This window comes from Suncus etruscus, chromosome 2 (genome assembly GCF_024139225.1).
Source record: "Suncus etruscus isolate mSunEtr1 chromosome 2, mSunEtr1.pri.cur, whole genome shotgun sequence".
Lineage (NCBI taxonomy): Eukaryota > Metazoa > Chordata > Mammalia > Eulipotyphla > Soricidae > Suncus > Suncus etruscus.
This window is the reverse complement of record NC_064849.1, coordinates 66,488,053-66,502,907: the sequence shown is the minus strand read 5'-3', so window position 1 is coordinate 66,502,907 and position 14,855 is coordinate 66,488,053. Positions and strand designations below refer to the sequence as shown.

General features: G+C 44.2%; 1 protein-coding gene across 1 annotated transcript in view; it reads right to left on the bottom strand.

Moving 5' to 3' along the window:
* Positions 1–629: 629 nt before the first annotated feature.
* SLC7A7 (solute carrier family 7 member 7) overlaps positions 630–14,855 on the bottom strand; it is a 32,219-nt gene continuing 17,993 nt past the window's right edge. The window contains 9 exon segments of the mRNA XM_049768733.1: positions 630–1,120; positions 1,319–1,502; positions 1,683–1,832; positions 2,765–2,861; positions 3,147–3,250; positions 3,495–3,618; positions 7,371–7,414; positions 7,416–7,516; positions 10,340–10,465. Of these exon segments, the coding sequence (XP_049624690.1) occupies positions 1,014–1,120; positions 1,319–1,502; positions 1,683–1,832; positions 2,765–2,861; positions 3,147–3,250; positions 3,495–3,618; positions 7,371–7,414; positions 7,416–7,516; positions 10,340–10,465 (1,037 nt within the window). The 3' untranslated portion in view covers positions 630–1,013.

The window sequence follows — 14,855 nt, the reverse complement described above, 5'->3', positions numbered from 1 at the left end:
CAGCCTCCGTTCAGTCCCCAGTACCACCAGGAGTGATCCCTGTGCACAGAGCCAGGAGTAAGCTCTGTTCAGCACTGGATCTGGCCCAAAATTTATACATCAATTTAAATGAAAGTTGGCAGCATTTTTAATGACCTAGATTTTTGTTTTTGGGTCACACACGGCGGTGCTCAGGGGTTACTCCTGGCTCTGTCCTCAGAAATTGCTCCTGCAGGCATAGAGGACCTTATGGGATGCCGGGATTTGAACTACTGTCCTGGGTTGGCTACGTGCAAAGCAAACACGCCACCCCTGTGCTGTCGTCTCTCAGGCCCACGACCTAGATTTTTGCTGTAGTGGTTTATATATTGTCTTGTGTAGATATTTCAGTTTTCAACAACTGCTGTAATGAGAACATACTCAGATACTTCGGAATATCAGTCTTTCTGGTAGACCAATGTGAGCTGTCCCAGGGACATGATTTACAATGCAGTGACTCACTGGTTAGGCATGTGGCTCAGGTAGAAGAGCACATGCCTTCCTTGTAAGAGACCTTGGGCTCAACCCACTCAGCAGCACTGGGTGTAGCCCCCACAGCTACAAAAAGCAAAGCCACTCAAAAGCTTAGGAACATAACCTCTTTATTGTCTAACACCTTTGACAGTTTCAAGTCTCTGTAAAGGAGACAGTTTGGAGCATTATTGGCCTTTTAAAGGAAAAGGAGTGGGTAGGCACACCCAGAGGCAAGTGAGTGTCTTACACATGGGAATGTACTTTTTTAGAACCAAATTCCCACACCTGATACGCTCCCCACCAGTCTACTACATCCTCTCTAAAAATCCAGAACATTATGTAGCAAAACAAATAAATTATTTTCCATCTCAAAAATGCAAGTTCAAAGCTTTGCTAAAGTTGCCAAGTCAGGCTTTTGGACAAGTGCCTCCAAAGTAGTGAGTTTTCCTTTCCAACTTCTTGGCTAAGCCAGCAAGCAACAAAGGGCCCCTGCTTTCACCTCTCAAGCTTCTGATGATTATTTAGTTGGATTTGGAATTCTTCTGCTTAGTAGTCTCTGTTTCATTTTCTAAATCCATCTCTGCAGCAACTGACATACATAGGATTTGGAGGTACCGTGTGGCTGATACTGCAAAAGAGAAGTTTGAGTCAAAATTGAGACATCGACAGGGTTAAGTCTAAGTGGCACTAAATGGAGCTGGGCCAAGGGACAATTCAGTTATGCCCAAGGATTAACAACAGGAAGAGATTAGGGCAAAGGTGATTTGGAAGATTAGATTTACAATATATATATCAGGGCTGACTTGTAGACCCAGTGTTTGCTTACCCACAATCTTTCGGAGGTAATGAGGTCGTTTTTGTTCTGGCACTCTGATGATGAGGAAGTAGAAGGGCAGGCCTGAAAGGGCAATGGCTATACCAATCAGAGAGTTGATGGTATCACTATAAAGTGGAACAGCCACCAGGAAGACGGTGCAGAGGCAGAAGACAATGGGGAAAAAAAGGCTGAGCTGAAAACAAAAGGGAAGATAGGTTAGACAACTCAGGACCAAAATAACTCCAACTACAAAGATAGGGGTTCTTCCCATCCATATCACATTCTTGGTGCCACTACCAAGTCCTAGGCATGGTCTCTGAATACAGTGTCACACAGGAATCCCTTTGGACAGGTTAAGAGAGAGAAGAATTACCTTGAGTGGACGAGGCCGGTCAGGGTCCTTCCAGCGCAGATAAAGCTGACCCACAATAGAAAGTCCCACAAAGAACCAGTAGCTGAAGCTGTAGTAGTTAATGAGCTGAAAGATGTCCTCCACACACAGGTAGAACAGTGCCATGATACCCTGTTGGCAAAAGCCTGTTCAGTTCCTCATGGCTTCACTCCCCTTTATTTCCCACAAATCCCTTCACTTGGGAAGTTTTCAATCTACCCCACCTGTCTCCTACTGTTCTACCCTCTCTACACCCTCACTCCAATGCCTCATTCCTTTTCTATTAATAGCTTCTTCCTTGTGTTTTCAGTTCATTCAAACATTTGCTAAGGGACAACTCATCAAGCACAACTCAATAACTTCTCAAAAGCTTTTTGCCCAAAAGCCTATACTTAATGGCTCTGCCATACATTTCCAACTCTTACCACCTAGGAGCCACCATCCCACCTACCCCCCATAATATTCTGCCATCTGAGCTGGAATATTGATATGTGGTACAGACTGAGCTCAGCACTGCTCAGAGGGTCATGCAATGCTGTGTATCAAAATCAGAACCTTTCCAAATATAAGGCATTCACCCCTTACCCCAGAGTTATTTCCCTGGCCCCTGAAACTCTTCATATAACCTAAAGTCCGTATCTCCTCTTTGCAATCATAATCTTAGAAATACATTTCAAACTTGCCCCAGGCCATCCTATGGGACTTTGACTATTCCTATGGAAGATTGTGGATTAAGTCCGTATAAACAAATGAAAGCCCATTCCAGTTGTGACCGTTTCTTGCATTAGACACTACTTCAGTCTGTCGTGGCAGTCATTAAAACACATTCTACATATTTTATGCTTCATTCTAGACCAGAGGTTCCCTTCCCCCAGTATTGAATGTGCTCTCTCCTGAGCACAGATGCAGCATTTAGCACCATGCCTGGTTTATTGTGGCTGTTCCATCCGTTGTTTTCCTTTGAGAACATCCTTAAGAATTTTGGGAAAGTGAGAACAGTTGTGTCTCCTATTTCTATTATGTCCCCCATGCTGACTTTCAATCTCATCCTTGAGACCACTTACATTAAAGAGCAGAGCAGGCACCGGTGTGAACCGCTCAACGTGAATCATGCAGATGGCATCAGGGAGATGACCTTCTCTTGAGCCCACAAAGAAAAGCCTATTTGGGGCCAGACAGATGCAATGAGAAACTAGCAAGACATAGGCTGTGGCCCAGTTCACACATCACTCCCCCCGACTCTGCTTTCCATAAAAGATAGGATTCAGTGTCAAGATTCAAGGGAACTGAAAATCACCAAAGGGAACAAGAATTAAGAGGTTGTGAGTATCACTTGATGGTCACTCATCACACCATATCATGGTCACTCAATTTTGGATACTATGAGTCTATCCTCCTCCTACCATAGTTCTGTACCATACCCTCTGATCATAGTATCACTCATACCTAGAAGCAGCAACAATGGACGCGTTGAGGCCACCAAAGCAGGATAATGCAACTGCCAGTGGAATTGTCCAGTTGAATATTCCAAAAATCTGATCTGCAAAAGTCTAAGGAAAAGAATGTGGGAAAGTTAGTGTAGCAAAAAAAAAAAAAAAAAAAAAAAGGATGAAAACAGACCAGCATCCCCCTAAAATCCTCTACTAGGAACTCAGTCCTTCCACAGCATGAGAGAACAGAGTGCCTATGGTCAGCCCAACAGAATACCTGTCAAGAGCTACCTGCTTTCTGGAAACTTCAAGAGTATGATACAGCCACAAGCCCATCTTCATCCTATTGCTCAGACAAACTTACCACAGCAACAGCTTCACTGGACAGGATGTCTTGCATGTCTAACACAGTGTAATAGGCCACATTGGTCATAATGTAGATGATGGTGACAATGGGCATGGAAATGCCAATGGAGAGAGGCAGATTCCTACAGTGAAATTAAAAAAAAAAAAGAAAGAAAGAAAACTTACATTAGTTCCCAATCACACCCCCAACTCTCCTTAATCCTTATAGTGCCACACCAATCCCGAGACAGGACATCTTTGGAATATTTCCCCAGTGTTGTTTTCTTTTTCTTTTTGCCTTTGAAGTTGCCTAGGATAGTGGCTTAAGCTCTCAAGAACTAAGGATCACCAAAGGAAAGGAATATCACATGGAGTTGGAGAGAACAAAAGATTAACAAAGAACTATGTCAAGAATCAAGCCCAGATTTCCCACATGCTGTGCATGGATACCAGTTCTGAGCTCTCTCCCCAGCCCAGTTTTACCTTTTTTATATCCAAGAGTCTTGTGATGTTGGGGCTCCTCTAAGAGTGTCAATTTAACTTAAGTTTGAGTATAAAAGGAAATAATGAAGGCAAATTAGAAAACATAACATATCCAGAGAACATGGCTCCCAGTAGGAAGGGCAATTTTTTTTTTTTTTTTTTTTTTTTTTTTGGTTTTTGGGTCACACCCGGCGGTGCTCAATCCTGGCTATCTGCTCAGAAATAGCTCCTGGCAGGCACGGGGGACCATATGGGACACCGGGATTCGAACCAACCACCTTAGGTCCTGGATTGGCTGCTTGCAAGGCAAACACCTCTGTGCTACCCCGAAAGGGCAATCTTAAAAAAGAATCTGGGAAAGATACCCTTCCCAGCTCAGACTTAGTTTGGAAACCTTGGATGTCATTCTAAGTGGTGGCCAAGATAAAGACTCAAAGTTCTCAGGGTCCCTAAAGATCCATAAAACTATCATCCTTATAAATAGTCTTCACAGTGAGCCAGAAAAGTGGGAGTGGAGAGCAGAAGACTTGAGATACTGAAATTCTTAAATTATTTAAATCATTCTGTCCAGTAGGTGGAAGCACCACCCAGGTCTGTATCTGCTTCTATTTGCACCTGGGGTTGCAAGGATGTTGCAAGAATATGTAGCAAGAATACACTTTGTCTCTAAAAGCCAAAAGGAATTTATTGTTATTCTTTCGGCTTGCAAGTTTACACCTCACTCCCTGGAAAATCTACGTTCCCAATCTACGTTCCCAGAATCATTGAGTTTTAGAGCCAGGGAACATTCTGAACATCCGATCATCCAACGTCATCGATTATAGATAAGGAAGTATGCTGAGATGGCTGAAGACTTCCTCAAACTCATTCAACAAATCAACAGGAAAGACATGCTTAGGCTAATAAACTCCTAGTCCAGTGCTCTTTCTAAACTAGAGCACTTTTTCCTTTTTTGGGGGGAGGGGGGACCATACATCGGTTACTTCTGGCTCTGTACCCAGGGATCATTCCTAGCAGGTGCGGGGGATTCCTCAGCATCACATGGATGCTGAGGACTGTACCTAGGTTGGCTATCTGCAAGGAAAATGTCCTACCTCGAAACATCCAAGATGCCCTTCAACAGATGAATGACTAAAGAAACTGGGGTATATATACACAATGGAATATTATGCAGCCATCAGGAGAGATGAAGTCATGAAATTTTCCTATACGTGGATGTACATGGAATCTATTATGCTGGGTGAAATAAGTCAGAGGGAGAGATATAGACACAGAATAGTCTCACTGATCTATGGGTTTTAAGAAAAATTAAGGGGCCGGGTAGGTGGCGCTGGAGGTAAGGTGTCTGCCTTGCAAGAGCTAGCCAAGGAAGGACCTCGGTTTGATCCCCCGGCGTCCCATATGGTCCCCCCAAGCCAGGGGCGATTTCTGAGCACATAGCCAGGAGTAACCCCTGAGCGTCAAACGGGTGTGGCCCAAAAACCAAAAAATAATAATAATAATAATAATAAAAAGAAAAATTAAGGACATTATTGTAATAATCCTCAGAGACAATAGAGATGAGGGCCGGAAGGACTGGCTCACAATATGAAGCTCACCACAAAAAGTAGTGGTGCAGTTAAGGAAATAACTACATTAACAACTATCATGACGGGGCTGGCGAAGTGGCGCTAGAGTAAGATGTCTGCCTTGCAAGTGCTAGCCATGGAGTAACCCCTGAGTATCAAACGGGTGTGGCCCAAAAAAAACAAAAAAAAAAAAAAAATGACAATCTTAATGAGTGAGAGTAGAATGCCTGACTCAAAGAAGCAAAGGATGGGAAGGGATGGGCACTGGTGGTGGGAATGTTGTACTGGTGAAGAGGGGGAGACTGAAACCCAACTACAATTATGCTTGTAACCGTGGTGGTTAAATAAAGATTTTATATATTTAAAAAAAGAAAAAAAATGTCCTACCTGCTATAACTATTTTTCTAGCCCTAAATTACAGTAATTCAGTCACAGTAGTGAAGTGATATCATTGAATGGCTAATACAATAGAACTGTATCAATAAGCATTGGAGAAACAATGAAGAGCTCAGAAAGGAAGTAGACAATTCTGGGAGTCTTTGTCCTAAAGTTATCTTTTGGTGATAAAAATTCTACAGGGGATGAGGGCAGAGCGATGGTACAAGCAGTAGGGCATTTGCCTTGCACGTGCTAACCTAGGACAGACTGCAGTTCAATCCCCTGGCATCCCATACGGTCCCCCAAGCCATGAGTGATTTCTGAGTGCATAGCCAGGTGTGGCCCAAAAACCAAAAAAAAAAAAAAAATTCTACCAAGGGCCAAAGATAGTGGGGAGTGGTTTTAAGGTACATGCCTGGCATGCAGTAAACCCAAGACTAATCCACTGGCACTGCATGGTTTCCCAGTGAATTGACAGGTATAACCTGGAGGCTTCTGAGCACCACCAATATGACCCAGGGTCATGTAGGGCAGAAACAGCATCACATTACAGGGCCCTAGTTGCTGAAAATCACAGCAAGAGGCCACGGGCCTCCTGAACATTACCCGAGAGGCACACCCCCCCCTTAAAAAAAATAATGGCTGGAGAGATAACAGTAGGCAACCCGGATTCAATCCCCAACACCCTATATATTCCCTAAGTCTTCCAGGAATAATCCTTGAGTGCAGAGCCAGGAAGGAGTAAGCCCTCCTGTGTGTGGTCCAAAAACAAAAACAAATCAATTAAAAATATATAATAAATAAAAGAATATAAAAGCACATGGTACATATACAGTACATACTTTTTGTTTGTTTGCTTGTTTGTTTGTGGAAGTGCTCAGGGGCTATTCCTGGCCCTACACTCAGAAATTGCTCTTGGCAGGCTTGGGGGACCATATGGGATGCTGGGGATCGAACCAAGGTCCATCCTGGGTCGACAACATACAAGGCAAACACCTTACTGCTATGCTATCACTCCACCCCATATATGTGCTTTAATTAACATGAAAAGGCCTTTTTTTTTTTTTCTTCAGTTTTTGGTTTTTGGGTCACACCCGGCAGCGCTCAGAGGTTACTCCTGGCTCTATGCTCAGAAATCATTCCTGGCAGGCTTGGGGGACCATATGGGATGTCGGGATTTGAACCACCGACCTTCTGCATAAAAGGCAAACACCTTACCTCCATGCTATCTCTCTGGTCCATTTTTTATTGTTCTTAACATACACAAGCAAGGTCACATCTCATCTTAGTTATCATAACCATGAAGATGTTGCTTCTTTGGCCACCCCACCTTCCAACCATGTCTGTGAAACTGGGGCTAACTCAAACAAGAATCTGGATGATGGAAGTCTGCTGTCTGATACAGAATGGGAGCACCATAAATGGCATGCACTATTGTCAGGGGAAGTTGAGCGTGAGGCACTTACCTCTCAGGATTCTTGATTTCTTCAGTGACATAGTTGAGGGTATCCCCAACCAGAATAGGAGAAGAGAGCTGAGTACAGGGCCAGGGCAATGTCACCCATTGCAAACGATGAGCCCTCAAAGGAATTCTCAAAGTGACTTGTGGCTCCTGGAACCCAGAGAACATGGAAAGGCAGAGGGTTAATGGCCTAGCTCAATCTTCAAAGTGACCCAGTAAAGGAGTGAGGGAATGTGACAATGGGAGCAGGTAAGTGGCACCACACACCTCTGGTAGCAGAATGCTGTGAAGAAAAAAGTGGCTGCAGCGATTGGCCCAGGCATAGAAAGCAATGGAGGGAGGGGGGCCGGGTGAGGTGGCGCTAGAGGTAAGGTGTCCAAGCCAGGGGCAATTTCTGAGCGCTTAGACAGGAGTAACCCCCTGAGCATCAAATGGGTGTGGCCCCAAAAAACAGAAAAAAAAAAAAGCAATAGAGGGAACATACATGAAGGCCTATGTACTAAAGGTGAAAGACCACCACAGAGCAGAAGGCTGAGAGCACCGGACTGATTTTGGGCTGACCTTTCCTTTTGATGACACTGAACAGAGCAGACTTAGAGTGGCATAAGGTAAGGGAGTTTGGTCAGTTCACCTACTCTCAACAAAGGTGAACAGAGAGTAGTTTGTAGGAACAGTGAGTTCAATAACTGGAAATTGGAGAGAAGCAGATACAAAATGTTCATTTCTTCCCATGCCTACACCCAAGGGGAGAAAACAGTCACAGAACTGGGACTCAACAATCTATAGAGCCAGCTTCTAGGGCTCAGCCTATACCTGATCCTCTTCTGAGAATAGGCATCACAGTTTAAGAAACAGGCTGGAGGAGGGGGAGGAACAGAGCAACAGTACAGCATGTAAGGCACTTGCTTTGCATGCACCCATATGGTCCCCCAAGTATCTCCAGAGTGATCCCAGAGCATAGTCAAGAGTAAGCCCTGAGTAATGTGAGCCCAAAATACAAACAGAAATACCAGGTTTTTTGGTCAGTCTGACAGGGTAAAAATTTCAACTCCACTACATACTAAGCTAGGAAAACTGGACAAAAAACTTTAGGTCCACAGTCTCAGTTTTTTCATCTATAAAATAGGAATGGTGAGGGGCAGGAGAGATAGCACAGCGGTGTTTGCCTTGCAAGCAGCCGATCCAGGACCTAAGGTGGTTGGTTCAAATCCTGGTGTCCCATATGGTGCCTGCCAGGAGCTATTTCTGAGCAGTTAGCCAGGAGTAACCCCTGAGCACCGCTGGGTGTGGCCCAAAATCCAAAAAAAAAAAAAAAAAAAAGGAATGGTGAGTGCCAGTCTATTTGATGTGAGGTGGTATTTTTTTTTTTTTGGTGATTAGTGATAAGGTGCATTTTTTCATGTGCCTTTTTAATAATCAGTGTTGGCATGGACATGGGAGAAAAGGATGGGAATGTCAATTGGTCCAGTGTTTTTGGAAAACAATATAGACATTCCTCAAAAAACTAAGAATTGAGAAAAAGAAAAAAAAAAAACTAAGAATTGAGGACTATGACCCAGCAATTCTGCTCTTGGAAATATACCCTTATAGCCGCAAAACACAATACAGAAAAGGTATCTGTATGCCTATGTTCATTGCAGCACAACTCACAGTAGCCAGAATTTGGAAACAACCCAAGTGCCCATGAACAAATAAATAGATAAAGAAACTATGGTAAAGAAAGAAAGGAAAGAAGGGAAGGAAGGAAAGGAAGGAAGGAAGGGAAGGAAGGAAGGTAAGGAAGGAAGGAAGGAAGGAAAGAAGGAAGGGAAGGATAGGGAGGGAAGGGAGGGAGGGAGGGAGGGTAGGGAGGGAGGGAGGGGAGGGGAGGGAGGAAAGAGAGAGAGAAGAGAGAGAGAGAGGAAGGAAGGAAGGAAGGAAGGAAGGAAGGAAGGAAGGAAGGAAGAAAGAAAGAAAGAAAGAAGAAGAAAGAAAGAAAGAAGAAGAAAGAAAGAAAGAAAGAAAGAAAAGAAAGAAATAAAGAAAGAAGAAGAAAGAAAGAAAGAAAGAAAGAAAGAAAGAAAGAAAGAAAGAAAGAAAGAAAGAGAAGAGAAGGAAAGAAGAAAGAAAGAAAGAGAAGAGAGAGATGAAGAGAAGAAAGAGAGAATGAAAGAAAGAAAAAAAGAAAGAAAGAAAGAAAGAAAGAAAGAAAGAAAGAAAGAAAGAAAGAAAGAAAGAAAGAAAGAAAGAAAGAAAGAAAGAAAGAAAGAAAGAAAGAAAGAAAGAAAGAAAGAAAGAAAGAAAAGAAGAAGACAAACTATGGTACATATACACAGTAGAAAAGATTGAGATTGCAGCCATTAGAAAAAAAATGAAGTGATGAAATTTGCTATTACATGGATGGACATGAAGATTATCATGAGTAAAATGAGTTAGAGGGAGAAGACAGGACAAAATAATCACACTCATTTATGGTATACAAAGAAACATTGTAGGTAAATAATACCTAAAGATATAGGAAATGAGGGCCAGGAAGACTTGCCACATTGGGAAGGAGGATAGTTAGGTCACAGAAGAGCCCACTATAACAATAATAATGGAAAGTGTCATGGTGGATAAGGATGGCATGCCAAAAAGAAGTAAAGGGATATACATGATACCCTTTCAGTAACAATATTTAAACCACAAAGCCTAAAAGGAAAAAAGAAAAGTGTTAGAGCTGAGGAGGAGTAGAAGAGAAACTTGTGGATATTGGTGAGAGGAAAGGGACTCTGGTGAAGGGATAGATGCTACAACACTGTACATCTAAAATGCAATCATGAAAAACTCTGTAACTTTTGTATCTCACAGTATTTCAATAAAACTTTTAAAATTAATTCCAAAAAAAAAAGAGAATAGTACCTACCACATGAGATAATGTGCAAAGGTTGCCAGAGGAGTACAGCTCAGAAAAATGCCCCCAAAGGGTAAGTTGCTATAACTTTGGTTTCTTACCCTGGCTCAGTTTGACGATGCCTGCAATGATGACGGCAATCAGGGCCACTACTTTAGCGTAGGTGAAACAATCTTGTACCAGGGTTCCCCACTTGACATAAGCACAGTTTACGAAGGTTAAGAGACCTAAAAGAAAGAACACTGATCTGTAACTGTTCCTACCTGTAGAGGGCCTTGGGCTCCTGAGTCCAAGGGGTAAAGTAATAGCTCAACAGGCTGAATAATTGCAGATCCCATCCTAGTATTGCATGTCCCCCAGGCACTACTAGGAGTGACCCCATGAACAGGCAGAGTCAGACACTAGCTCCCAAGCACCACAAGGTACAGCCCAAAACTAAAGAGATTTTTTTTTATTTATGAAAAGATATTTTGGGGGGCCGGTGAGGTGGCGCTAGAGGTAAGGTGTCTGCCTTGCAAGCGCTAGCCAAGGATCAGGACTGCGGTTCGATCCTCCAGAGTCCCATATGGTCCCCCCAAGCCAGGGGCAATTTCTGAGCGCTTAGGCCAGGAGTAACCCCTGAGCATCAAACGGGTGTGGCCCCAAAAACCAAAAATAAAAAGACATTTTTCTTTTCCAAGAAAACATGCTGGGAACTCTGCTCTGATCTGCATTAAAAACCTCAGCTCAGAAAGTCTTCATCACTTGGTGCTGGAACTATAGCACAGAGGGCAGAGTGCTTGCCTTGGACACATGAGCATGCGTTTTGACCCCCAGCATCCCATACGTCCCCCCAAACCTGACAGGAGTGAAGAAGTGATTCTTAAGTGCAGAGCCAGGAGAGTAATCCTCTGAGTATAGCCTAGTATAGTCCAAATATCAAAAAAAAAAAAAAGTCTTTACCACTGTCCTCCAACTCCAAAAGCACTTGCTTGAATGAGGTGAGGCAATAGCCCAGAGGTAGAGAAACTAAGTTTGTTACTGAGCACCTGTATTCGTGACAACACCATACACACACACACACACACTCACACTCACACTCACACTCACACTCATACTCACACATACACACACCAGCAGCACTTATACAGGAGACAGAAAATAATGTGACTGGATTTGCTGACATACAAAAGTATTTGGCAATGAGAAGTAACTGGGGTCTGTGCAGATAAGCACCAAGTTTTGGCTACTAGTTCCTAAAAGACACAAACTCTCCCACCTTTCTGTCCTGGTACTCTCAGACATGGATCCCACAACACAGAATTCAGACTCTGCAGTGTTGCTATTAACCTTGACCTGTGCTGTTCAAACTTATCCATCAGGCCCAGCAAGTCAGGACGTGTGGCCAAGGATTAGGCTGGGAGCCAGATTTCCTGCCACAGCCTGCCAGCTCACAGCTTGTTTGTGTGCTAAAAAGGATTCCTGGAGTTGCAGTGCCTATAGATGAGAACAAAGTGTTTTCCTGACTCAACAATGCAAAGTTGTAAGCCGCAGATCAGCTCAAGTTCTACTCTCTCCTTGGGCAATCTCTTTTTTTGGCTGAGCTGGGGAAAGATAGCCCTTAGCACCAGTGCATTTCACGCAACTTCCATTAGTTGTGAGGAAAACTTCCATGAGTTGTGTGGAAATACTTGGAAAAGTTTTATATACAGAGCAGTAGCACAGCATGTAAGGCACTTGCCTTGTACAAGGTCGACATGGATTCAAAACCCCAGCATCCCATAAGGTCCCCTGAGGCCTGCCAGGAGTGATTCCAGAGTGCAGTGAGGACACCCCTGAGCAATGACTGGTGTAGCTCAAACCTCACCCACCAAAAAAAAGAAAAGAAAAGAAAAAGAAATTGCTGTATGCAGATGTCAAAATAGAACCACTTTTCTAAGAAAAGTGTTCATAACATTCATCAGAATCTGGGGAGAAATGTATTGACTTTCCCATCCCCCACCACACATGAGAGAGAGAGAGAGAGAGAGAGAGAGAGAGAGAGAGAGGAGAGAGAGAGAGAGAGAGAGAGAGAGAGAGAGAGAGAGAGAGAGAGCGAGCACACAAAAGTTACATTCACTACTTAGAAAGAATTCAAGAACAAAAGCCCATTACCAACTGTGAGGTTGACCACTTGCCCTCCTAGGATGTGCTTGAAAAGCAAGTTAAGAGAGAGATTTCTGAAATTCAGCAGAATGTTCCTCCCCAACCCTCGACCTCTTCAACAGCCCAGTAGGCGCATAGGCACCTTCTCTGTGTCCAAGGAAACTGCCAATGTGCTCCCTCCTTCCTGGCTCAGCAACCACAGCCCTCAACATCAGAAGAAGAGAATTCAGTCTTCCCCCAGGGGCTCTAAAGAGGAGGAGAAGGTCAGCCTGACTCAGCACAAGAGAAAGTGGAGCCCAGTGCTGGGCTGGCCTGCATCAGGACACAGAGGGGCAGGAGGGAGCTGGAATGGTAGACACCTGCCTAGCATATGGGGGCTTGGGGCTTTGTCACTTGTGGCACAGGTCTAGTCCCTCTGCAGCTCAGCAATGAATGTTCCTGGTGGACCCAGAGGACAACCTCAGACTCCCCAGGCCTACTTGGTATGAGGAAGGGAGGGAAGGAAGAAGGGGGGAGGGAGGAGGGAGGGAGGGAGAGTAAGGGAAGGAGGAAAGGAGGGAGGTGGGTTCTAAGCTCCAAGGACTTCAGAGCCCCTAATCCTATTCTATTGCTTTCAACCCAAATCAAACTCCATCCCAAACTGAAAGATAAGCTTCTCCCACTGCACAAGTTTTTTCTGCTCTTCTGTCATAGGAACATTCCTGTTCTAAACAAAATATTCACCCTTCTGCCTAATAAACAAGACAATAAATAACCACAGAGGGTTATCACAGGGCTGGGCAAAAATGCGCCCAGTGCAAAGTTAATAATTAAAGACACAGAATTCAATCCCTACAAGCATCACACAAAATGAGCAGAGACTGTATGTAGCTCATGCTCCGCAAGTCTTTCAGATCTGTTGATTTTCCTCAGCCTGTCACCCTCCATTCCTCCCTCTGCCATGCCTTAACCACCCATGTATGTACCTGGTCACCCACACTCAAGCTCTACTGCTGGCTAAACAACCACAGCACAAGTCTGGTTTCCAAGCAGAATTCCGGTGGACAACAACAATGCAGTCTTCTTTACAAGAAAATGGGACAATGCCAAGTCACAATCATAGGGACAGCTCAGAATTAGTCTCTAATCATGCAGTTCGGTGCTCTGCTCTGCCAAGGAAGCCCAAAGGCAAGAAAAAAAAATCAAAGTCATCTTTACAAGGATGGCAAACTGAGAGGAGAAAGTTCAAGCATTGTTTTTGTTTTCGTCACTGCTGCTTCCCTACATCCATGTCCATTTTTTTGTCTCCCCTCTACCCACCAGTATTCTGCCCTGCCCCACTTCCTGAGCCTGGGCCTTATATTTTGGGCTCTGACTCACCATCTTCCTCAGATCTACTCTCTGTCCTGGATCCTTGATGTGAATGGAGTCCTATGCTAACAAGCTGGATGCCATAGAAAGTGACCTGAGGAAGAACTGGGGCCTTCCCTTCCTCACAGCACTGCTTGCACCAAATGCCTCTCTCTGGGCCAGGGGGAACAGGGGTAAGAAATGGGTAGAGCATACAGCAGCACTGAGCAGAATTTCTGGCACACCCTCAGCAGATACAGCTGATCAGAGGGCCTCAGAGCCCAGCCAAAGGCACTATTCAAAACCCAAACTCCTGTTTCAGAAACTGAGAAAGGAGAAAACCATCAGATTAGAATCAGATAGAGTCAGCAACAGAGATGCCCTACCCACCTATCTACCTCTAGGTGCAATTGCATCTCTGCCCAACACCGGGCCAAGTCCAGGCAAGGTGGCCAGAAATCACCTTTCACCTTAGGTCTAGCTCTGTTTCCTGGCATGGGACCCCCTAAAATCCCTTTGAAGCCTTCAACTCTGGTATGGTTCCATTCCCCGCTTTGAATGATTCATGGTTTGGAGGAAGCAAAAACCAGGAGAAGTTACTCCTATCACTACCTAAAAGAGCTTCCCTGGTTGGACATCAGCCAGCCTGCCTGGCTTCATGCAGGAGGAGGCTGATCAGACAAAGAAACCCAGTTCCATAAAAGCCACTGCTTTGCTTGACTAAGTACAGAACCAAAGTTCACTGCAGAGCAGAGACACGCATTATGTTCAGCAGCCCAAACCAAACAGTCCCTTGAAAGTGCATTCAAATGACAATTCTCCCAGTGCCATCTTTTTTTTTTTTTTTTTTTTTTTTTGACCACCACAGCCGGTGGTGCTCAGGGGTGTTACTTCTGGTTCTGTGCTCAGAAATCATTCCCTGGTGGGCTCGGGGGACCATAAGGGGATGTCGGGAATTGGACCCAGGTTCTGTCTTGGGTCAGCCGTATGCATGGTAAATGTCCTACCATTTCAACACTATCATTTTAAAGACACCACAGAGCATGCAAAGCAAATATAAGGCACTGAGACATATTTGTGGTTCATTCAATTTGTAAGGAGCTCAGAAGCTCTTTTTACTTGGGGAAAAGGGATGCAGGGGTGAGCACAGAGGAATGTTTAGAA